The 27924-nt window shown below is 34.4% G+C and overlaps 1 protein-coding gene across 1 annotated transcript; it reads right to left on the bottom strand.

Annotated features, from left to right (window-relative positions):
• Positions 1-21525: 21525 nt before the first annotated feature.
• LOC131944311 (uncharacterized) lies at positions 21526-26565 on the bottom strand. Its single transcript, XM_059304868.1, has one exon. It carries the CDS (start codon positions 26563-26565, stop codon positions 21526-21528), a length of 5040 nt encoding a protein of 1679 aa, XP_059160851.1.
• Positions 26566-27924: the final 1359 nt, after the last annotated feature.

The raw sequence follows: 27924 nt of genomic DNA, 5'->3' as shown, positions 1-27924 counted from the left end.
CTCAAAGTCAACAAAGCAGATGTAAAGCGGGGCTTGCCATTCTATCGTCTGTTCTACAATAATTCTAAGAGTGGCTATTTGATCTGTACAAGATCTTTCCTTCCCGAATCCTGCTTCTTCCTCTCTTAGCTTAAGGTCAACCGCCTCTTTCATTCTGTCCAAAATAACTCTGGTAAGAACTTTACTTGGTATGGACAACAAGGTAATGCCCCTCCATTTTCCACACTGAGATAAGTCACCGTTCTTAGGCAACTTCACAAGGAGGCCCCTTTTCCAATCGGTTGGGATCTGTCCTGTGTTCCAGACTAAGTTAAGTAATTTATGAAGTCGATTTAATACTTCTTCTCCACCTTGTTTTAATGCCTCTGCTGGGATATTATCTGGTCCTGATGCCTTGCCACTCTTCAAACTATTTAAGGCGTTGAGAATTTCCTGTCTGGTGATTTCCTCGGTATTGATGTTAAGGGGTTCCCCTGGCTCCAGGTCTGGTGGATCTTGAGGTGCTGGACCGTTTAGTAATTCCTGGAAGTGCTCTCTCCATCGTGCCAATTGTTCCTCAATTGACGTTAGAAGTTTACCATTTTTGCTCCTCACTGGCCTGTTGGGATTGGGTTTCCTCCCACTCAGAGCTCTGGTTGTTGCATAGTCTAGTAATATATAAAGCCCATGTGCGCACTGATCTCTCTCTCTCTCTCTCTCTGTCCGCACCATATTTTCATTGGCAATCAGATCAGTATCTTCAGCTATATATTGAGGACTTGATACGGACTTTTGTTGAAAATAATATGGTAGATGTTTTAAATGTATAACCACAATTTTATTTAAAGAAGAAGAAAAATAAAAAAAATAAAGGCGTATTCGAATGTAGAAAAACAAATTTTAATTATACAACCGGAAAAGTGTTTATAGTCGTGACAAGAACGCATTTAACAATGACGTCACTAATGTTTACACTAAAGAAAGAGCACAAAACTAATGACGTCATCTTCCGAGTTTAGAATTAAAAAAAGAAATGAACTATTTCATTCAAATATGATTAAGATCTACGTACGTTATGAAATGTAAACAATACAATTTTCTCAGCCTAAACTTTAAAAAAATTACTTTATCTGTTAGGATTCTAGTTCTAGAATTTTTAATCTAGGTATTCTAGATCTACGGAAAAACTAGACTTTGACAGATCTAGATCTAGACCCTACCTAGATCTAGAATCTATTTCAATAATAAATTTCTATAGTAAACTATTGCAGGCCTTAATTATTTTATTGAAATCTTTGTTTGTTTAGTTATGCAATTGGGTAATGTGTGATGTGATGAAATTTAATTTGAAAAAAAATAGGGCTTATTTGCGTAAGTTAAATTTCTTAAGTACCTCTTTTATTCTCCATAAAAACTATAGTGTCTAAATAGCTGAGATGATAGTGTAATTGATACCATGCGTATTAACGGTAACATTATATATTTATACCGTGATAATAGTAATAACCTGTAAAGTGGGTAAATTCAACTGGTAGGAGGGTCTGTGCCGCTCCTCTACCGGGAATATAGTACAACAGTTACTGATATTAAAATAATAACACTAATAACCCATAACGTTATTAATAGATTTTTTTACAAATTTTGTGTATGTAATATCTAAATTATAAACTTTCATTACACATATAGAGTTTACATAACTTAATAGCTTGGGACTTCCAGCGCGTACACATGCGCTCGCCTTGTCTGTTATTATAGCATTTGTGATTTAAATGATTGGTCCCAGACCTAGGACGCTGTAAATAAAAGGCATGGCCTACTAAATATTGCTAACATAAACAACATAACTAGAATTACAAGTGTAGGATAAAACCATGTCGTGGAGTATATTAATGATAGGTACCTATTAAATATAACTCAAGTTGAGGGAAATTAACAACATGGATACAATACTAGTAAAAATACATAAAATGCCGACAATAAAAACATATGACACTAAAAGTCGATATTATAGATTTCTAGTTTTTAAAATAATCAAATACCTTCTGTTTAGAAGCGATAACTGCTAATTTCTTGGACGCACCTATACCTAGGGTGGGGGTTAGCGTGCTGGTGCGCTGACAAGGGCAGTGATCAGGGTAAAAAAGACCGAGTTAATCGGTTACCGGCCCTTTTATCGCACCAGCGACGGGCCTGTCCCATAAGCCTTTTAGGCTTGGGATGAGTCACAATGTAGATCTAGCGACTGAACAGTCTAACGGGGGGGGGGGGTGTGAAAGAGGGGAGGAAGAGGTGAAGCACAGGTAGGGTGGAGGTCGTAACGACGATGGTGGTAGAATAACATTACCGTCACACCCCCTTTCCGCGCTAAATGTTTTGCTAAAAGTACAACTTTAGCTGACTCAAGTAGCCGTCATATAACATATATAGGTATATTTAGATAAATATGTGGTTAAGACTATTACCTGAAACGTCATAGCATTGTATAACACTCTATAAGTGATTGCTACAAAGTTCTGTTCAAAGGACAAAAGATTGTACATTAATTTACGTTGTTGCTTGTGAAACAAGGTGGTTCAATACAATACTGTGTTGCCGTTACTATAGGCAAAATATAAGTGTGATCAAGGTAGGTTATACATCTGAGTTCAACAATGTAAAAGTAAGCTTATATACATAATAAGCAAGTGCCTTAACAATATCCTCAGTTAACCGTTTAGTACAAGAAATTATGTTAACATACAAAACAAATTTAACAGTATTAAAAGTAAAATACTAAACCGTTGGGATGCACAAAACCAGATGAGTTATGCTATTATGCTGCAGTTATTCTGCTAAGGAAGTCTGCCAACACATTTTCAGAGCCAGCAATAGGCTGGATGGTAAAGTGATACTCCTGCAGTGTCATTTCCCATCTAGCTAATCTGCTGTTGACAGGTTTCGAGAACTGAAGGACTGTAAGGGGTTTGTGAATTGTCTGGACAATAAAATGGGTGCCCCACAGATATCTAGAACATTTTGTAATAGACCACACTATGCCCAGAGCTTCATTCTCAATAACACTGTAACGTGTTTCTTGAGGTAACAATTTCCTACTAGCATAAAGTACACGGTTTAACAGTCCATTGTGCTCTTGTAATAACCAAGCATCAATATCCTACTAGCATAAAGTACGGAAAAGATTGCAAAACTATGTTTTTCCGTATCAGTGAGGTGTAAAACGTCGAGATTTGTAAAAATCTCTTTTTTTTTCTGCACAATTGCAAGACTTCCTCTATACTTCGTATATATATATATATATATATATATATATATATATATATATATATATATATATATATATATATATATATACTAGCCGTCCCGGCCAGGCCCTGCTCTGGCCCCCGTGAAAAACCTATCTGCAAAGGACCATGACGTGTGTTTTATAATCAGCATATATCCGGCATTGCCAGAGTTTCTTCCAGGCATCTCTTCGAAAAAAATTTACCGCCCCCCCCCCGGAAGAAATAAAATGTATATAACTTATATAGAAAATATATACTTTTAACTGTGTTCCCCCCCCCCCCCCCCCCGAAGAAAGTCTACCGCCCCCCCCCCTCGAAAATTTCAAGTGTCCCCTCGGAGAAAAAAGTCTGGAAGAAACACTGGAAATTTCCCACCCTAACCACAACCAACCAAAACCAAAAAAAGAACCGCGAACATAACACAAACAAATACAACACAAACACAACACAAACACAACACAAACACAACACAAACACAACACAAACACAACACAAACACAACACAAACACAACACAAACACAACACAAACACAACACAAACACAACACAAACACAACACAAACACAACACAAACACAACACAAACAAAGACAACACAAACACAATAACAACACAAACAAAACACAACACAACACAAAAAAACACAACACAAACCGGGACGGCTAGTATTATATAAAATTGTATATCTTCTTGTAGTTTAGTGCAGGTGTCTATAAAAGAGCTTTCTGAAACCTATCTGTAAAGAAACATGACATGTGTGTTTAGTAATCAGCATATACCCGGCATTGCCCACCCTAACCACAACCAACCAAAACAAAAACACAAATAAAGAAAGGAAACATAATATAAACACAAACACTAATACAAACGATAACACAAACACAAACACAAACCCAAACCCAAACCCAAACCCAACCACAAACACAAATACAAACACAAACCCAGAAAAAACGAAAACGAAAAGAAACAACGAAAACGAACAAAATCAAAACGCAAACCCAACCACTAACGCAAACCCAACCTAAACACAAAGAAAACACATACACAAACATAAACACAAAGTGCTCACAGTCTAGCCCTGGGCGCCAAATCGCACCATGCTGGGGTGCCGGCGGAATCGCCTGTTTCAACTTAATAAACGACTATAACACCCCAACTTATTGCACTCACTTAAATGAACGTAGATGCCAAACCGAGCACGTGAATGCACTGGGTCCCAAATAGCACCCTGTCTGGGCGCCAGAGGACGCCCGGATTCGATTCACTTATAGACTTTAGTAACCTTTCTTATCCATACTCTATCGCACTTATGCACCTTAGCTCTCACAGTATAGTCCGGGGCGCTAAATCGAACCTGTCGGGGCGCCGGAGGACGCGCCTGTTTCAATTTAATGAACAATTATAATACTCCAAGCTTATCCGTAAGCGGAAAGAAATAAACATATAGGACATGTAGGACCTGGCTTAATAACTGTTATTGATTTTAAAAAATAATTAGTAAACAGTAAGTTCAGTGTATAGAATAAATAAAAGACAGTATTAGAAATACCTACAACATTTGCACTTGATCAATCCCCGCTAATTATGTAATTATTTTTTTTCCCAACACCAAAACAAAGTAATAAAAAGTAAATACTTTTCCACAAATGCAATGTTTTATAAAGGGAAGTAATTGTGTTTTCCTAATTTATCAAAGGAAGTAGGTGCTAAAGGACTAAATATAAATAATTTTCAGACATAATTAAATTTTTTGTTAAAGTTGATATTTTTTTAAAAATTGTGTTTAATGAACATGCCGCCAATTAAAAATTATTTCCCGACACTTTCAGTATTAATTTTTTAACTCATAAAATTAGACCAATAGCGCTTTAATAATCTAACACTTGAATCCATCGAGGTCTCGTATTTTTTATTTTTTCTTATATTCCTTTGTAATCCACGACAAACATTTTACATGCAAACATACAGAATTGAGCTTTATATATATTATATATATATATATATATATATATATATATATATATATATATATATATATATATATATATATATATATATATATATATATATATATGTATATAATTCATTTTATTTCGAATAGGATTCACCCATCTCCTAGTGGAGGGTTTTTCTTTGGCCACACATCGTCAGCTGTCTATCTCACATCCAGTGTTCAAGATCTTAGCTCCACACTTTTTCTACCTGCATTTTATTAACAGGTAAGCGATTAGGTCTACAATTTAATTAACAAGTAAAATATTAGCTACACAATGTAATTATTGGTAATATAAAAACAGTATTAATTATTTAGTAGGTAAACTATTAACTCTACATTCAAAGTAACAGATAAACTTTTAGCTCAACAATTGTATTAAAATGTAAAAACGTCACTGACCAGTATTAAAAGAATACTAAAATTATCAACTTATAGTTTTAAAATTGCAATTAATTTTAATAAAATACTAACAAATCAATTATAAGGTAATGCGAAGAAAAGAGAAAAAAAGTTTCAAGTAATAAATGTGTAATTGTACAACTTAAAAGCAAGAGCAATATTTTAATACCATATATTAAGACTTTGAAATATTTGTAAAAATCGAACTTCTTAATATAGATCAGAAAATGTAATTGAAATACAATTTGAAGTCTAATTTTACTCGACATTATATTTAACTATATGTTTTAATATAATATTTTTTATATATGTTTTTCATTTTATATAATGCTGTAAACCAGGGGTCTCCAAACTACGGCCCGCGGGCCGGATGCGGCCCGCGAGGTCCTCTCATCCGGCCCGCGGCTATCTTTTTATCCACTGAATAAATGTATGTTATAGGTGGCTGAGGGACTTGGCCCAGAAAACTCAAAACAATTTGAAAATGTAGCCTTGGGTGCAAATACCATTGCCCGTCGTGTTGCAGACATTGGTAAAAACATCGTGACTCAAATAGCTAAATATGCAAACAAGTTTCGTAATTTTTCAATTGCAATCGACGAGTCGATGGACAGCTGTTCCACCTCTCAACTTCTTGTGTTTCTTAGAGGAGTGGGTGAAGACATGAGCATAACACAAGAGCTGGCTTCCCTACATAGAATGTATGGTACTGTTACCGGAGAGGATATCTAACCATAGATAGTTCAGAGAAATGCTGAAAGATAAAACACAGAATCGCAAGATTTACCATATTTCACAGCAGTAATTTGCGAGAAAGTTCTGAGCAGAGTATTTAAGTTAAGAAAGGAAATAGGTGACTTCCTGGAAAGTATAGTCAAGCCACAGGCATTAATGTCTGATGAAGAAAAGGGTATAGAAATTGGCCTCTGCTGCAGACATAACTAGTCATTTAAATTTTCTGAACCTAAAACTACAAGAGAGGGAAATCTAGTTTCTGATCTATACACCCACTTAAAGGCCTTCAGATCCAAACTTGTCATGTTTTTGGAACAAGTACAGGCCACAAACTTGACGCATTCTCAGCAGTGCTAGGTCTTTACAACTGCAGCAACCACTGAGTTCCCCACGTTATTTGTATACGAGATCATCAAAGACTTCCAGCTGCAGTTTCAGTAGCGGTCTTCTGACTTGGATTCAAAGGCAGAAAAAAAATTAGACTGTTTCAAAACCCATTTGCTGCCAATGTGACCAGTTGCAAAGATGAACTGCAGCTGGGGGTCATTGAATTGCAAGCAAATGCCTTCCTTAGAGAAACGTTCAAAGAAGGACTGGTGGATTTTTATAAGTTTTTGCCCAAGGAAGACTTTCCTAGTATTGAAACTTTTGCATCAAAATACCTTTAAAATTTTGAAACAACATACCTGTGTGAACAAACATTTTCAAGAATGAAATACGTGAAGAATAATTTGAGAGCAAACTTGGACCTCGAGTGTGTTGTTGGCTCCCGACAGTGTTTCTTTCAGACTTGTTTATTCGGTGGGGGGCACTTAAAATTTGTATATATTTCTATATACATTTTATTGCGTTGGTAGACGTTCTCCGGGGGGGGGGGCACCACCTCAAAGAGATGCCTGGAAGAAACTCTGGCCCCCGAACTGATATATGATCGTTAATGCGGCCCTCGGGCTGAAAAGTTTGGAGACCCCTGCTGTAAACGATTATAATTTAAACTACAAGATTGTGAGTCTGTTATTTACTATTGTCATTTTAATAGATATTATTCTTGTAACTTTCAGTCTGGCCCTTGTCGAAATACTTAACGACGGTGGATGGATAGACAAGACAACACGCTACTTCAACAAGGGCACATACGAGCTTTTTGTTACTAGAGGTTTTATATATATATATATATATATATATATATATATATATATATATATATATATATATATATATATATATATATATATATATATATATATATATATATATATATATATATATATATATATATATCTTGTTATGGGTCAGTTGTAGGTTAGATTAGAATAAAATAAAATAATCTAGAATTAGGGGAGAGTGCGTATGTTAGTTGAGTTTACCCTAGAATATTGTTAACCCCGGTGTGTTTATGTATTGTTATCCCAAGGTCGAATGCGGTATAAAAGCTGGAGTGAATGATTGTCAGCGGTTAGTTGGTAGCGGTTAGGTCGAGGGTTACTCTGTGATGTGAATATGTGAGACCGAATAAACATATTGAAAGTAAACACGAGTCGTTCTTGAATTAAACTAACCAGGACGTAACATATATATATATATATATATATATATATATATATATATATATATATATATATATATATATATATATATAAAAATATATATATATATATATATATATATATATATATATATATATATATATATATATATATATATATATATATATATATATATATATATCGATGGTCTCGGTCGCAAACCGTCTAACTCAAAAAAATTCGATTTTCTTTTTTTTACATAAATCAAAAGCCAATATGATTCCCCATAATGCCTAAAAATATTAGAGAAATCTGTAGAATGATTATTGAGATATAATCATTTGAACAAACCGCCTATTATTTCTAGCGCTAAAAATCTCGGCGCAAAACGAATATCGCTAAATTTGTCAGTACACATTTGATCGGGAGCGCAGTCACACGCCGTAATCACACAATTTTACAGCACAGCAGTCACAGTACTTATAGGTAAGAATATTGGATTAATTATGTTCAACTATTCTATTACATTTTATCATTTTAAAGAATAATAAACAAATAGTATTTGTTTAATATAGCCTATTTCCAGATTTTCAATAACCAAACTGATTTGTTTACAATTTTTTAGGCTAACACAATGCGTTGAAACTAGATCTTCATTCTAGAATTAAAATATCAATCAAAACAATATTATTCGAATTATATTTCCACAAGAATGTGCAATAAATTTAATTATTGTTAATTCACTACTAGCTTTAGATTGAGGGTTTAGATACGTGTTAAGAAATGTTTATATGGTAGGTAACAAAACGTTTGGCGTAGGCCTACATGTTTAACGACATGGTTAGTTGTCTTTAGTAAAAGCTTTTATGATTAATTTTTCAACAGACAAGCCTATCTCAACACACCAGATTCTCTCAACAGACCAGCCTGTCTAAACAGACCAGACATACCACATAACAGACCAGCCTCTCACACCAGACCAGTCTTACCACATAACAGACCAGCCTCTCTCAACAGACCAGCCTCTCTCAACAGACCAGCCTCTCTTAACAGATCAGCCTCTCTTAACAGACCAGCCTCTCTCAACATACAAGCTTCTCTCAACAGACCAGCCTCTCTCAACAGACCAGCCTCTCTCAACATACAAGATTCTCTCAACAGACCAGCCTCTCTCAACAGATCAGCCTCTCTCAACAGATCAGCCTCTCTCAACAGACCAGCATCTCTCAACAGACCAGCCTCTCTCAACAGATCAGCCTCTCTCAACAGACCAGCCTCTCTCAACAGATCAGCCTCTCTCAACAGACCAGCCTCTCTCGACATACCAGCCTCTCTCAACAGACCAGCCTCTCTCAACATACCAGCCTCTCTCAACAGACCAGCCTCTCTCGACATACCAGCCTCTCTCAACAGATTAGCCTCTCTCAAAAGACTAGTCTCTCTCAACATATCAGTCTCTCTCAACAGACCAGCTTCTCTCAACAGACCCGCCTCTCTTGACATACCAGCCTCTCTCAACAGACGAGCCTCTCTCAACAGACCAGCCTCTCTCAACATACCAGCCTCTCTCAACAGACCAGCATCTCTCAACAGATCAGTCTTACCATACAAGACACCAGCATCTGTCAACTGACAAATCTTAAAGGCACCAGCATCTCTCAACAGACCAGCCTTTCACAACAGACCAGTCGTAACATACAAAAGACCAAACTCTCTTAAATGTTCAATCTTACCATACAGGACACCAGAATATATTAACAAACTTGTCTAACCCTTTAAGGCACTAGTAACTCACAAGAGACCAGCCTCTATCAACAGACCATTGTTACCGTACAAGAGACCAATCTCTCTCAGCAGACCAATCTTACCCTCTAAGATACCAGCCTCTCTCAACAGACCATTCTTACCATACAAGAGACCAGCCTCTCTCAAAAGATTAGTCTTATCCTACAATAGACAAGCATCTCTCAACACACCAATCCTACCATACAAGACACCAGCCTTTCTTAACAGATCAGTCGTAACATACAATAGACCAGCTTCACATAACAGACATTAGACACCAACCTCTCTCAAAAAGACTAGTCTTACCATACAAGAGACCAGCCGATCTCAAAGACCAGTCAGACCTATCAAGAATTCAAAGTGACAGATATTAGTGCACTGCAGTATAAGCCTGATGCTACTGTCTACTGGCAATTGCTAAGCTAGGGTCGTAAGATTATGATCTCATCTGTAGCCCCTGACAAGTTGTACAAGAGCAGAAAAAAAAGATAAAAGCTGTCATATTTAAGCACCTAAAAGCTAGTAATAAACACACCTTTTTATAATGATTTCCATGATTTTAAAAATATGTTGCCATTTTGATGTTTCTTTATGTGACGTTTATTCAAAGAATAAATTTTAAAAATACACACATTTTTTTGTGTTACATTTTTGTAAAATACGTAAACATTAAGTCAGTATTAATGTGATTGTGTTATGTCTCATTCATAATATATCTTACAATACGGTATTTGTTTTTACTATTACCATTCTACAAACCCAGCACCCACCAGATTTAGTAAAATAAACTGTGAGAATAGAAAGATGTAATAAATAAATCATAACCTTCAACAGTTAACAAGTCTAGTGCTAAATACAGACATAATGAATACAGTCGAAAGCGATAAAACCATACTAAAACATCTCTACTAAAAATTAAACTGACCCCATAATGTAGAATAAACTCAAATAATTAAAATATGAGCCCAAAACTTTAATCTAAATATTATGAAGTGTTAATTATAACTTAAAAACATAAACATAACTAAATCACGTTCATTGGACAAAACGAACGAACGCGGATGAGACAAAAATTCTCGGCTCAAAACAGCTAAGTCTGCGCGCGCACAGATAGACGGTTTGCACCGAGCATTTTAGACCGAACAAACCGTCTATCTTTTTAAACCTGCTATAATTTTGTAAATATTAACTTAACTCATTTTAAAACGCTACAGTATAGTCGGTAGAGAGTTTCTTCGGAGATATCTTTAAAAAAAATTTGTATTAGAGCGATCGAGAAGGAAATAATCAGTTTTTTGTCTCTCCTGTAAAATTTACATTTTTGGAGTTAGACGGTTTGCGACCGAGACCATCGATATATACTAGCTGCATCCCGTGCTCCGCCACGGTAAATCTTTTTTAAATGTACCAACTTTGGAACAGAACAAAACAAACAAAAACACAACACAAACAAAATACAACCACAACACAACCACAACCACAACTCAACCACAACACAACCACAACACAACCACAACCACAACACAACCTCAACACAACCAAAACACAACCACAACACAACCACAACACAACCACAAAAACAAAACAAAATTGAGAGATCATAGACTAATTAGAAAATAACAAAAATAATCTTAACATTTTCTAATTTACTTATGAACCTTAACATATAATAATCAATGTGGAAGTAATAAAAAAAATTAACACGTTTTCCCAGGCGTCTGCGCACAGAGAGAGCCTTCCCATTATTCTCAAAAAGTCTAATTTCACCATCTGTTTTCATAACACCGAAAAGCAAAAGCAAAAGCAACAAGACTTTCTCTATACTTCGTATAATCGAGAAAGTAAAAAAATAGTGATTTTGAGAAATGATAGACTAATTAGAAAATAATAAATAATATAAATAATCTTAAACTTTTTCTTTTTTAATTATTAACCTTAACATATAATAATCAATGCGGTAGTAATAAAAAAAAAAGATTAACTTAAATTATTGATGAGTTAAATATATTTTCAAATTACCTTCCTTGCAAAAATTACCACAAAAAAAAAGTTGAATTAATTAGTTTTTTCGACCTACTTTTATGAAAATGTATCCTTTTTTTCTAGGAATATAAAATAAAATGATATTTGACATTGATCTTTTTAATATGTTTTAGCAATATGCGAGTATTTAATATTTTCTTTATGTTATGCAAAAAAAGTAAAAACGGTGGCAATTATAAAATAGCTCTATGCCGTTATATAAACAAACCCTACTATTTTACTTATAATAAGACTGCGATGCACTGAAAAGCACTGCATAGTGCGTAGTTTACTTTTATGGTTCCAAAAGCTATAGCGATGACAGAAGGAAGGAAGGACTGACACACGCTCAGCCGGCTTATATTATATATATATATATATATATATATATATATATATATATATATATATATATATATATATATATATATATATATATATATATATATATATATATATATATATATATATATATATATATATATATAGATACACATGTGACATTTATATTTTAAATTTTATTTAAATACGTTTATATTTAATATTTTCATGTATTTTATTTTATATTGTTTTGTTCTACTTTATTTTATTTATTTAAATTATTTAGTTATGTATTTAAGTATTTATTTAAAAAAAAATATATATTATTAAATTTTTATTTTTTGTTATGTTTTTTGTCTTACATGTTTTATATACATTTTAAAATTTTTCATTTTTTTTCTTAATTTATTTGTTTAATTGTTTGATCATTTTTATATTTTATTATTTTTTATCTATTTTTTAATACATTTCTTCTAATATATTTCGTTATTGATTTATTTATCAATTATCACTACGTCCAAATTGAGCTTATAGATCAATTAGTAGTATACTTTACACAAAACAAACTTTTGAAAAGGTAAATCGTAAAACGATCAAAAATCAGTTACAACCTAAGTTTATAAAGTGGAAAAGTGTGTCGTAACACGTTCTGAATTTTTCGAACTAAAAAATCTTTCTCCTCGTCACACACATCGTCACAGTAGTCTGCCCCCCCCCCCCCCCTCTAAAAAAGAGTGTTAAGTCTTTTTTTTTAAAGACCATTAAATTAAACTGCACTTAACAGAAACAGCGACTGAGCATTGATTACATAGCATGTTTTTTAAGTAAACAAAATTGTGCCTATAAATATATAAAAGGAAGAGTATTAACAATATGGTCATTAATTAACTGAATATTTCCCTCTAATAATTTGGCATTCGACATTTAATAGTCTAATTATAATAATGTGGTTTATAATCTTAGTACTAATAATACAAATATTTGTCCTTTATGCTGTACAGATACAAGTTCTGGAGAGTTGATCAGCATGGATTGTTGCCCAATGATTTGAAACGTCGAGGGGTTCGTTACACACAACAGATTCCAAATTTTGTCAAATTAATAATCAATATGAAATGTATTTTCCGCTAATAATAATTAAATAACAAAAGCCTTGTGAATTGAAATATTCTTAAATAAATGTAACAGTTAATGTATTGATATATTTACACCATCCTCTATCCACATATTGATCTCGAGTTCTCGATCTTCTTTTATTCCTCTACCTAAACCACCATTCGCTTAGACTATTTTCGTATTCTATTAAATAGGCTAATAATTTAGATTATTTTTTTACTTTTTAGTTTCTCGTGTACAGTGGCGGAACTAGAAGAAATGGGCCACCCCGCAACATTTTTTTTGGGCCCCCATATATGTGTGTATATATATATATGTATATATATATATATATATAAATATATATATATATATATATATATATATATATATATATATATATGTATATATATATATATATATATATATACATATATATATATAGGCTATGTATATATATATATATATATATATATATATATATATATATATATATATATATATATATATATATATATATATATATATATATATATAATATAACGCAGCTGGTAGTGTGTCAGTCCTTCCTTCCTTCCTTCCTTCCGTCATCGCTATAGATTTTGGAACCATAAAAGTAAACATCGCACCATGTAGTGCTTTGCAGTGCATCGCATTGTCTTATTATAAGTATTAGAGTAGGGTTTGTTTATATAACGACATAGAGCTATTTTATAATTTCCACTGTGTTTACTCTTTTGCATAACTTAAAGAAAATATTAAATATACACACACGGCTAAAACATATTAAAAGTATCAATGTCAAATATCATTTTCGTTTATATTCCCAGAAAAAAATGGATACATTTCAATAACATAATATCAGTACGGTAGAAAAATCAAATTAATATAACTCTTTTTTCTAATTTTGACAAAAGAGGTATTTAAAAATACATTAAACTCACGCTAATAAAAAAATGTGAATGCAAATATACGGTCGTCATAGAAGGAATTAGTGTTGCAATAATATAATTAGCAAAATGTGAATGCAAATTATCCGGATGTGTATGAGTAAATTATTGTTAGAAAATTATAATTAGCAATCTTTTATTTATTTTATTCACCAAATGTAGGCCCTACTGTTATTACTTATAATTTTTAATCAACTATTCAGCACTATAATAGACGCGTCAATTGTCATCACGTTCATTAGGTGCGCAATGGTTTAAGTTATGAAACTCTATTGTAAATTTTAAAATTTAAAGTACTGGAAAGAAAATGCGTGAATGGATAAAGTGAAATATTGTAGGTAAAACACGGATATTTTAAATACTGCCTATTATTTATACTGTTTACTAATTATTATTCTATCTTTCGGTTTGTGAACAAGCTAGGGGTTTTATAGGAGAGGCGCAGCGAGGGGGGGGGGGGGCATATGTCCCCGGGTGCCGACCTTAAGGGGCGCCAAAGTGGGTTGGAAAAAATTTGCGAGGGGGGTGGTAGAAATCGAAAATTTTAGGGTGGGAGGGGGGGGGGGGGACAGGAGTGCAAATCGAAAGTTTGAGGGGGGTGCAAATCACCGGAAAGGGCGCGATTTGGCGCTACGGGCTAGACTGTGAGCAATATGCCTTTATGATTGCATTTAAATTGTGTTTATGTTATGAGTGTTGTGTTTGTTTTTTCAATTGTGTTTTTTTTGCGTTTGTTTGTGTTGTGTTTAATTTTGTTCTGTTCCCAAGTTGGTACATTTAAAAAAGATTTACCGTGGCGGAGCACGGGATGCAGCTAGTATATATATATATATATATATATATATATATATATATATATACAAACACAATACGAACATAGGATACTCCTTTCTGGGCTAATTGGGTTTTGAAAAAAAAATTCAATTAAATCTAATCACAACAACATGTCATGTGTATGAGTGCATTGGTCTGTTTTAAAAATCTCTGTTTTCATCTAAGTAAAATTTTTCTAATCATTAAGTCGGTCAAAAGTATATGAAGCTTTGTATAAGTAATGGTGTCTCGTGTTATGTTTATTTTTATGTTTTTTTGTATTTATATTATTAACTTTAACTACGTTTCATTTTTATACTATACCATTCTTTAGTACTTATTTTTAAAAAAATAATAATTAAGATAAGTAATTGATGTTTAATTTGATTATTACAAATCTATTAAAAGGAGCTTTTGGGCACCCCTATTTGACAATACTTGAAAAAGGGAAATCATTTATGGAAGTGGTTTGAAGGTTTGCCTATCTTTCACGCTTCAGCTAATGTGTTTATTTTTTTATTTTTTTTATTTTTTTACGCAACAGCATGTCTTAGCTACTATGTAACATCACTACTGTATTAGATCTGTTATCTGTTTGTATATATATACATATATATATATATATATATATATATATATATATATATATATATATATATATATATATATATATATATATATATATATATATATATATATATATATATAACACTATCATTCGTGTATTTATTTGAGACGTTTGCCTTGTTTTTTTAGAACAGTGGTTATTAAACGTAAACAATGTCGGCACTTTATTTCTTGGATATTAGTCGTTGGAGCGCTAGTTTATCAAAACTACCACCGATTCGAGCCAGCGTTGTTGTTGGAGCGCTAGTTCGTCTACACTACCACCGATACGAGCCAGCTTAGTTGTTGAGGCGCTATCTATTCGCTTCTTGTAAGGCTAAGAGCGGGAGGGGAGGTCTGAGAAAGGAACGTAAAAGGGACAACAAAGCACCGATGTGGTTTTATCCATCAGTCCTACCAAATTTGGGATGGTCTCAAATTGCCGTCTTAATATCGCGCAATTGATGTTTTTTCAAAAGAATTTTGCCGACAACAGCGTGTGATTGTAGGAAAAAGAATATACGAGAGCGTGGGATGGTGTCTATAGAATAAAGATACTCCAACCACAGCTACGTTATTCTTTTTTCAAAACAACCATCTGGTCAAAAATGCAAGAAAATTAATTTTAACTATAAAAAAAAATTCTGGGCGGCTGCGGGCCCCCTAAACGACGTGGGCCCCCCCCCCCCCCGCATTGCGGGGTCTGGCGGCACTGTAGTTCCGCCCCTGCTCGTGTACAGAACATTTTGGAAGTATTGTAATCGTGCTGAATAATTTGCATATATTTTAACAGTTTTCGCTGTTTTACAACTCCCTACTTTAATGTATACGGAACATAAAAGATGCATTGTAATCTTGCGAAAAATGAATCAGAGATTTTGACAAACTTTCACAATTTACATCTTTTCGGGACAGAAAAACTTGGTTTGCTATTTTATCTATGTGTATGTAATCTATGTAAGCACGATTATTTTAGTACTGTTTTAGTTATTTTGACAAAATTTCATATAAAGTTATTATATAAATGTATTGTTATGTATCAACTTTTAAGCGATTTTAATAAACGGAAGTGGCACATACTCTCCTTCCAGTTTCATAAACGCCAAGAACTAGAGCGCCGTTTACGTTGTATATGCAGAATTCTATAAACCCTTGAACGATTTCCATTAACCTGATGCGATACTTGATTTCTTTGTAAAAAAGATGGAATGTAAATATTATTATACGATCTCAGATTATTTTACGTTTTTGAGTTAATTCCGATAACCGAAAGTGGTATTTTGCTCAAGTTCAGGTTTCTAAAATACCGATAACGTAAGTACCGTTTTATTTAGGTGAACCAAATGCTATGCATGTGTGTAAAATCTTGTTTTCTTCAAGCTGTAACATTTTGAGTAATTTCCGAATATTGCAAGAAGTAATTTACGTATTTCCGATTGCCTAAAAAAAAATATCTCTGCTTCAGAGACGACTTGTTTAATTTTTTCATGTAGGTAAAGACTCAATAACAATGAACTGTGACATAAATGTTAATTATTTGAAATTTTTTAGTAACTTTAAACATTTATTAATGTTCCCTTTATATTGTAATAATTTACCCCGCTAGTATACACATATTGTATAAGTTAATTAGGTATTTGGATCGCAACATTTTTAAGTACCTAAAATATTTTTAAATAATAAAAGCATTTCTATAAACCCGATTGCACTTAAAGTGCCATCACCCTTTATGATATATAAGAATACGAGCCGACCCGCGGCGTAGAATACGCCGCTATTTAATTGTTTTGTTCTCTACTTCATAATTCACAATTTCTGAATTCGACAGTAGGCCTACCAATGCTGCGACTGAAAATATTTTGTTTTAAAATACTACCAGTAGGAACGGCTAAGCCCTTACGTGGTGGTGTCTCGCATGGTCCCCACGTAGAGGATTATACACACATACACACACACACACACATATATATATATATATATATATATATATATATATATATATATATATATATATATATATATATATATATATATATATATAAGATAAATACAAGGAAGTTAAGGGAGATCACTCCCACTTCATTTAAAAGGGTGTTGTTACAAAAATAGCTTCATTGATCTAATTTTATACATTGTTAATAACTCTTAAGGATTAAAAATGTTTCGTAACTCCAAATCAAGTTTTGTTACATTTTACACTTTATGATTATTTTGTAAAATTATTTATATCGTTGATGAAATGATGTTTTAAAAAACCAAACTCTATTACAACTCTCCCCTTTCATTCGCCATTCACACTGTGATGTTTTTGACCCAGGTTTATGACCCAGATATCCTCCCAAACTATCCCTACAGAGACGACGGACTCTTGCTGTACAACGCCATCAGTGATTACGTCAAGGGCTACCTAGCCCTATACTACAGTACTTCTTATTTTCACTTTAGTGTTTAGAAAATATAATTCATATTATACATTTAGTAATATGGGATTGTGTGACATAGTTTTCCTTGGATGGAAGCAAACAGAAATGATTTATCTCGTTATAAATTATTAGAACGCTGGTCTACAAATTATGTGCACCATAATAGCAGAAATAAACTGCTATGACACTGAATATTGCGGATTTTCAATGAGCCATTTTACCTGTCGTATGTATTGAAGTTAATATACACAGTCAAATACATAAATAAGTTATATATATATATATATATATATATATATATATATATATATATATATATATATACATATATAAATATATTGTATAGTGTTAAACAAACAATGCCTAATTATTTCAGAGGACAGCAAGGTGCTCCAGGCTGATTATGAGATTCAAAACTGGGTCAAGGAATTGGCCAAAGAAAGAAATTTTTTAGCAGGTGGAATTGGAATCCTTGTAAGTTTTAAATGAAAATATGAAACAAGATCTTTGAAACTTCAGAACACATAATTCACCTTTGTGTAAACTTAAACAGTGGCCAGACTAATGAGAAAGAAGTCTGGTTGCATGAAAAGCTTGCAAAACCATCGTCGTGTATAAGAGCAACTAAATAAAACATTACATTACAAACAGTTCATAGTTCACAATTATATTTGCATGTCTCCCGAAATTTTCGCTTGTCGACACTCAATTTATTTGCCATGGAGTTATCTTTTTTTTTGTGTATTTAAAAAAATTGTCTTCAATTGCTTAAACCTTAAACTATCATAAATTATTGTTTAATTACTCCCAGCCGGAGCATTAATACTAGCACTATATACTCATAGAATTTGGCTTTATATTGGTTGAGGGTCTCCCAGGCAATGGGTCACTGCATCATCTACATCTCTAGTGTATGGCACGCGGCTGCCAATTTCCCACAGTATGATCAGTATGGATTCCCACCTAACTATCCATCCATACTTATAGGAGAACCACCAAAAAAACACTGTGAGCTAAACAAACACTATATGCACAATAAACCTACATAATATTTGTAAATAAACCGGGAGTGATCTCCCCTAAACTTTCTCGAATATTCCTATATAAAATAACAGGGGATGGGAACTCGTGCTATAGACATGATTTTTAATCCATTTTAAATACTTAAAGTTTTAAAAATAGAATAAAATCTCGTAGACAAATTAATTGCACACCAAGTGAACGCCAAATAAAAAAAGCGCATAATAGTGCGAAATATTATTAGTACTTTTAAAATTTACATTAGTTTTTTGAAAAATCGGAAGTAGCGTAAAGTACTACTTCCAGTCAACGGAAATTACTCAAAATTTAACAAAAGGTAGAGAATTAGATCTTTTACTTACATGTGAAATTTCATTTAACTATCTGAAATAGTACTCAAGTTATAGGCTTTTGAAAAATTCAAAGTAGGAAAAGTACCACTTCCGGTTATCGGAAATCGCTCAAACGTTGATACGGATCTACGATTTTGATAAAATACTTATAAAATACTTATATATGAAATTTCATCAACCTAGCTGTAACGGTACTCAAGTTATCGTGTTTACACACGGACAGATAGACAGACAGACAGACAGATAGACAGACAGACAGACACACAGACATACGGACAAGATTGCAAAATTATGTTTTTCCGTATCAGTGAGGTGTAAAACGTCGAGATTTGTAAAAATCTCGATTTTTTTTTGCACGATTACAAGACTTTCTCTATACTTCGTATATACGAGAAAGTAAAAAAGAAAAGTAAAAAAAAGCGATATGTGAACAGACTTATAAAATTCATAGTTATACATATATATATATATATATATATATATATATATATATACTAGCCGTCCCGGCCAGGCGCTGCCCTGGCCAGTTCAAAAGAAAACAACCTGTAAGTAAGTAAAGAGCAAGGTGACTACTGCATGCATCGAGGTTAATTATATAGATTTATTTCAATGAGCAACATTGACAAAATCTTGTGAAAAAAACATTTATTTAGATAAAAAAATAATTTAAAAATTTGCATTCAGTTTGCGAAAGGAAAGATTTATATACAATTTATTTACATGAAATACGCTTACAATTTACTTCAATTTTTAGATTTTAATATATTAGATTGCTAATAATTTATCAACAAAATTTTAATCCAGATATTTTACGAAAAATTGATGTATTTAAATTAACGTTCAACTACAATAAAACAGCTTATATTATAACTTACATAAATATATATCTAATATATATAAATAAGAGTAAATTTTAAAATAATCATTTTACAGTTTCTTTATTATTACAAAATATAAATGCTGGCAAAGCTCTCCATATTGTGTATTACCTAAGTTAAAGTTAACTTTTATTATCAAAAATGCGTAACTATGAAATACATCCTAGTTTAATCAACGGTAATAACATTAATAGTGAGCATTTTACCGAATTTGAATAATTTCTACGTTAGATCAAATGAGTGTTATTTCATGCTATTTTACTCAGTCTTTATTATTTACAGATGATACGTAGCAAGTCTCTTTTTATTAAATGTCCACCATTTTTTCGATTTAAATACTTATATGTTCCCCCAAAGATTACATTTTACACCCATAGCAAATATATAGGTTTGTTTGTTTGCTTAAAATAGCTACAATGCATTTACTTATAAGATACGTATCATTTTGCATTAGATGTATTTTTAATATTTTTTGTAGAAACATAACCATACGCATTACAACCAGATCGCTTTTAATACATTTTATGTAATAACGTACATATAAAGTGCTTTTCAAATTAAAGCATCAAAATACAAAATAATATACAAAAATCTAAGGTATATACATAAATAGGTATGATTTAGTTTAAGGGTTAGAGGTAAGTTACTACTAACTGTTAAATAAGATTTCCATAGATAATTCTCTTTAGGTTCCCGTAACCGTACACACGATGGCACGAAGAATGTGAAAATATCGGCTTAGTACTTATTTCACAATGCTTTGGTTTCCAAATCGACACAGCTTATTCTACTTAATTTAGAACCATCTGTTGTTTTCTTTTTTCAAATACGCAATCCATGCGCTAAAAATAAAATAGAAAAAATAAAGAAACACCTTCTTAACTCTTACATTTTTACATTGAGTTAAAAAGAAAGAAAAGTGTTTTGTGTAGACTATTGACATTACCTAAATCACCCAAACATTATAACAGCAAACATGAGCTCACACTCAATACTAAAATATTAAAAAAGTTATGTTCTTTAACATTGCTTTAAAAACCTGTATTACTTAAAACTTATATACAGTGTACAAATGAAGAAACAATTCATAATTTACACAAAGAAATTACTTATTGATTAGTAGATAAGGCAAATTATCTGAATAAATACATAGCTGATAAACTTTAATTCATTGGTTACACATGTAACGTACAGAAATTGCTCTGACAATTTTATCTGCCCTGATATGTTCTAAATTCGAACTTCATGCAGCGCAAATAGAATTTGTTGAACTGCAAGTCAAGGTTTTGGATATTTATATTAGATAAAATGGTATATCTTCTTGTATTTTGGTGCAGTTGTCTATAAAAGAGCTTTCTGGTAAACTATATTTTTCGTCTTTCCTTCTGTTGTTAGAATAAAAAGGTTGTTTGGATTTCCGACCCTCGAACAGGCAACATACAATTGTCCATGAGAGAAGCAAGGGGTTTCCAAATTGACTCCTACCACGGACATTGACTGGCCCTGGGCTTTGTTCACTGTCATGGCGAATGCCAACTGAACGGGAAATTGTAACCTCTTAAAATCAAAAGGGAGGTCTGTGGGAATTAGTGGAATTCGTGGTATAAAAACATCCTCCCCTTTCCCAGATCCATTCATTATAGTAGCTTCGATTATATGTGAATACAGCTTTTTTATGCTTAGTCTGGTACCGTTACATAACTTTGGCGGATCAAGGTTTCTTAGTAGAATAATAGGAGATCCAACTTTAAGTGTCAACTCATGCAGAGGCATTCCGCTGGGTTGCAGGGAGTTTAAAAATTCGGTCGGATAATGTACAGCCTGGTCAGGATCCAGCACAGTGTCTACAGACTTATAAATCCTGGTATCTCCTGGTAGCAAGTTTTGAATTTCTATGTTAAGCTTGAAAACCAATTCATTTTTTGGAGCCAGAATTACACGCTCGCAAAGCCATTGGTGATTTTTGAAATTTGCTTCTAAATTAGGATAGACGCTGTCTTTAAGTTCGTCACAGGTTCTCACTAATTTGCAGAAATCGTTTGAAAATTCAATAAGTCCGGTTATTTTGTCGGGTTTTATTTTGCCGTTTCCGACATCTAAAAGTTGCAAAGCAAATCGATTAGCAGAGGAATCGCCGCTTAATTTTGCCCTCATTTTTTGCTTCAATTTAAGCTCTGTTATATCATTCCAGAGGTAGGACGCCTTGAGGCAGGAGTTTAGCTCGTCGGCCATTGTTGATCTGGGAATTACGGGCAAAGTTTGCCTGAAATCCCCAGCCAAAACTAAAACGACTCCGCCCATCACGGCGCTATTTGACCTTATGTCTTGGAGTGTCCTACCCAGGGCCTCCAGTGCCTTTTTATGAGCCATTGTGCATTCGTCCCAGATGATAATGGCACACTGCTTAAGCAGCTTTCCTTTTTCTGATTGTTTAGATATGTTGCAAATAGGAACATCTGAGTGAGGAATGTTCAAAGGCAACTTAAATGTTGAATGCGCTGTGCGGCCTCCTGTAAGTAGCGTAGCTGCAATACCCGATGACGCTACAGCTATGGCCAACTTTTGCTGTTGACGCACTTTTGCTAAAATGAGATTTAAAACAAATGTTTTCCCGGTACCTCCTCCAGGGGCGTCGATAAATAAAATACCTCCTTCGTTTTGTCGAACACGTTGTAAAACTGTTTCGTATGCTAGTTTTTGTTCTGGTAGCAAAAGAGGTTCATTGATTAAAACGTATTCAGCTAGTTCTGAGACGTTGTAATTAGTTTCGCGAACTATTTCGGAGCAGGCCGCTAGAACCCGGTCAGGTGAGGGTAGACCATATTCTCTAAGCAACTTTCCATTAATTGAAGCGATGTGTTCTTCCAGCGCACATAAAGTTTGGTTGAAACTTTCTTGATTTGAATTCAAATCAACATTAAAAGTAGTATGTCTTCTGATTTGAAAATCTTCGCTCATAGAAGTTTTGTATTTTTCCCACAGGTTGAGTGGATTTGACATTGAGCAAGATGTCAGAAGCAGACAAAATAAATGTCTTAACTTTGTGGGTGATTTTGTAGCACTCGCTTCTTCAAGCGCAGTGTCCCAATGTTTGTCATTTTCTAAGAGCCCTTGTCTCTCGCATGCCTCTCTAAACGTCTTGCACATTTGTCCATTCACATTTTTGAGATCGAGAAAAGATGTAGGTCCATGTTGCACATGCAGGAGTAAACGCAAGAAAAAGCATTCATCATTTGATGGGTGTACGGTGTACACGCGACCGAGAGCCGCACAAGACCGGATTTCTGGGTGACCTTCAACAGCTTTACCCTGCTTGCGTCTAATAATTTTTTTTTTTGAATTGTTCCAAGTATAATACTGAGGAACGTCGCAGTACAAAAGAGTTTTAGCAAACGGGTCATTTTGGCACAGTTCAAAAAATGCAGTTAAGGTTGTTGCTGGTGGACTATTAACTTTCTGCAGAAGGTTGTCCGGCTTAAAATAAATTCTTTGTCCGTTCTCTAGATGTACGGTTAGATGCACAACTGTTGGCTCACGTTCATGAATTGGCATGCCTAAAATCCGCCACACGGCTTCATTACTACTTATATATCTGCCTAACTGGAAAGCAGTAACTTCATCAATTGAGGTTCCAGATTTTTTAAGTTCAAATACAGCCTGGTCACTGCCTTTGTGTATGTACTTGCAGATGTATTTGATGGACTTCACACTGCTGCAGAGTTCTACATTTATATGTGCCTGAAATACTCGGCATAGAAAAGGGTTGTAGGGCACCACCCACCTGTTATCTATTTCAATTTCTTGATAGCCAGATGCACAGCGGGTGTATATTTTTCCAGTGAATCCGCCATTTTGAGGCGTTCTTCTTCTGTAAAGCGGATAGCTGTCTGCTCCTGTCTGGGTCTCGTCCAAAAAACTCCTCGGATATCTTTTCGAACAATGACCGTTCACCATGCAGGGTGACATTCTATTCAGGACCCCACATGGTCCATGGATCATGTGCTTTAGAACTATTTCATATAAGATGGGATCTTCTACTGGATTTGGCAGTTCCGCACGTATGACTCTGTCAATGTCATTCGGTCTAATTTTCTCTTGCAACCAGACCAAAATATGTGCGTGGGGAAGACCTCTCTTTTGCCATTCAACTGTGTACACCCAGCACTGAGTTTCTCCGAATATGCCTGACTTGGTTATTAGGCTGATCATTTTTACCAGCTTCTGCCTAAAAACCCGAGCAATCAGGTCATGTCGATCAGTGGCGTTCTGTCCTGGCATTAAATTATTCCGTATTTCCGACCAACTTTTGTTACACGTGAATGTGATAAATAAATCTGGTCTTCCATACCTTCTGACATACGCCATGGCATCTTGAGAATATTCATGCATGTGGCGTGGACTACCGGTCACAGATGACGGAAGTATCACCATTTTTCCTATTTGATTCGGGTCAAAATCCGTGGAGTTAATGTCATCTTTTAGATGAATGTATTCTTCACTTCGAAGTTTCGCTTGGTTATAACGAATATACATCAAGCGCTCGCTTTCTATTTTAGCGTACATGTCAACAATAAATTGGTGAAATAGTTGTCTGCATTTCAAAATGTGGTTTTCCTCATTCTCTCGCAACATTATGCGGTAGGCATAAAATGCCATGGCTGAAACTTTCTTGTGAGCCAGAGCAGTGCCCGTTAGAGGATCCACTTGCGGGATGCCACAGAAATAGCCATCTTCTCCTTGCCAGAAGATTATGGGGTACTGAAGGGCATCGTACGACCTATGTGTTTCAACGACGCGCTGCAGCGTGTCGTTTCTTTTATGAAGTACGATATCTCTTCTTTCGAAATCGTTCCCAACCATCACGATGCCGACTTCATTCATTGTTGGTGCATTAAACCTCCCTGGGTGCTGACCCTGTGGCACTTTATCCGCCTTAATGATTATTTTATACTCATTCGTTGGCATTTTTTCAAGTGCGTTTTTAAATAGACGGATATATTGATTATTCTGGTGTAGAAACACCTGAAGGCTCTCAATAATAGGTTTTCTGACTTTTTGGACAGCTGCACATCTTTGGTTCACTTGTTTTGTTTCGTCTCCCATGAAGTAAATTTGAAGAAACTTTGATTCCTCTTCTTTTGCTGGAAGAAGTGACCCGATAGAATGGTGCACCTGCCCTTGAACTTTAAAAGTTGGCATGAACCCTTTTTCTCTTATTTCCTTAGTTGCTCCAAATGAAGTCATCTGGAAGCAACTGTTATATTTTCTAATATTTAATAAAAAATGCCGAGAGTGAGAGGTATCGCCGGACATTAAAGACTTGAGTGGCTCTGGGGGAGATTCTTGCTGAATCAGTTTGATTTTCCCATTAGAACAGCACATACCCGGTGGCTCTCCTTTCCACTTGACAGCTTTGCAGTGATGACAAACATTTGCCATTTCTCCAATCATTATGTGTGGGTTATTGTCGTAGCTAATGTTTGCTTCGTAGTTTAGGGCCATCATTTTAAACTGCGTTTGATAATCTTCTCTTTCATTCAGCCTATTTTTGGTACTTTTAGCATCAAGTCGGGCTTCTCTCTCCTCAGTATTCTCATTATTTATTTTAATGGTCGTCCGGAAATTATCTGCCGTTAATCGAGCTTGCTTCTGAGAATCGTTTTCTGCGCTTCTATCTTGATTTGTCATTGTTCTCTTGGCAGCAAGCCTAGACTCAAAATTCTCTGTAATTTCATGTAGTGCAGCAACACGATGCCTTAATAAATCAGTTGCAAGTCTTGCTTCTCTAACTTCAATGGTTTCGTTTGATCTCGAAGTTGAAGCTTTATCTCTCATAGCTTTTAACCGAGCCTCTCTGACTTCAGGTTTTTCATTTAATCGTGCAGCAGCAGCTTTATCTCTCTTAGCTTTTAACCGAGCCTCTCTGACTTCAGGTTTTTCATTGATTCGTGCTGCAGCAGCTTTATCTCTCACAGCTTTTAACCGAGCCTCTCTGACTTCAGGTTTTTCATTGATTCGTGCTGCAGCAGCTTTATCTCTCACAGCTTTTAACCGAGCCTCTCTGACTTCAGGTTTTTCATTGATTCGTGCTGCAGCAGCTTTATCTCTCACAGCTTTTAACCGAGCCTCTCTGACTTCAGGTTTTTCATTTCTTCGTGCTGCAGCAGCTTTATCTCTCACAGCTTTTAACCGAGCCTCTCTGACTTCAGGTTTTTCATTTCTTCGTGCTGCAGCAGCTTTATCTCTATCTGCATCTAGTCTAGCTTTTTTGGATTCTGGGGTCTCATTTTCTTTAAATGCTGCAGCTTTCTCTCTTTTATACTTTAGTCTGGCCTCTCGTTGCTCCAATATTTCAAAACATGCAATATTTTTCGGAGGCATTTATGTGATAACGTTTAAGCTGAAACGCCTTAGGCAATATGGTGAAACCTGGCAATCATTAAGGCCCATACCATTTACGCCACGTGAGTCGTAAGAAAACGTGAGGACGATAGTAATGTTTGGCTGTCACAACTGCGACACACTGTAAAGTCGACACAGATGGTGTTTGGCTGTCACAACTGCGACACACTGTAAAGTCGACACAGATGGTATTTGGCTGTCAAAACTGCGACACACTGTAAAGTCGACACAGATGGTATTTGGCTGTCAAAACTGCGACATACTGTAAAGTCGACACAGATTATGTTTGGCTGTCACAACTGCGACACACTGTAAAGTCGACACAGATGGTATTTGGCTGTCAAAACTGCGACACACTGTAAAGTCGACACAGATGGTATTTGGCTGTCAAAACTGCGACATACTGTAAAGTCGACACAGATTATGTTTGGCTGTCACAACTGCGACACAATGCTGTAAAGAGGGCTGCAAACAGTCTAATTTGAAAAAAAAACAGTATTTTAATTTTCATGTGCAGCTCATTTCAACAAAACAGCTAATTGTTTTAAACCTTTCATTTTAATGTAACATGAGGTTATTAATCTATGTAACATACGAAATTTAGAAACCTATATATACTCATTGAGTAGAGCATGCCCATATTTTTTTCGCTGCTGTCTGTTGGCTTGGAGACTAAAAGTAATCGTTACCCCGACCTTAATCATAATACCGACAGAAACAAACTTTCATGTTACACTTAATTACCCTATCACTTATCAGTAATAATAACCGTAATCTGAAATCTCATGTAGTGCAAGCGTTTAATATACGACAGAAAGTAGGAAACTAAAAAGACACCCCACTTTAATGATAAACTGCATTCCCACAGAAGAAATATACACACACACTACATATTTTATTTAAAAGCATAACTTAAATGCAAAAACGACTTGCTAGATCTAGATCTCTAACATATAGATCTATCTAAATGCATAAATATAAGTTGATAGGACACAAAAAGCTTAGAAACTTACCTGCGGTAGTAAAACTTTACACTGCTAAATGTACTGTTGTAACGTCTGTTTAAAAAAAAATGTACGCACTATTGTGACGTAAAAAAAAAGACAGCGTTCATCTTGTTTGGTGCGACCGACAAAAATGAATTCCACTCCGTGCGAAAAAATGACAGACAAAACGAACGCGCAAAAGAAAGGAACAAATATTAACCTGCGGGAATTCCCGTTCCCGAATAAAGATGTCTTTTGTTACTTCACCTGTCTTTAATTAAAGGGAAGTAACTGTGTTTTCCAAATCAAGGGACGTTATGAGAACTAAAGGACAAAATGCAAATACATTTCA

The sequence above is a fragment of the Physella acuta genome, unplaced genomic scaffold, assembly GCF_028476545.2.
Source record: "Physella acuta isolate Inbredline_101_S28 unplaced genomic scaffold, ASM2847654v3 ptg000488l, whole genome shotgun sequence".
NCBI classification, from domain to species: domain Eukaryota; kingdom Metazoa; phylum Mollusca; class Gastropoda; family Physidae; genus Physella; species Physella acuta.
The sequence above is the reverse complement of the archived record's forward strand: the minus strand, read 5'-3'. Positions and strand labels throughout refer to the sequence as shown.

Coding starts and splice junctions, on each gene's coding strand:
- LOC131944311 (XM_059304868.1), bottom strand. CDS start 26,565: ATGCCTCCGAAAAATATTGCATGTTTTGAAATATTGGAGCAACGAGAG.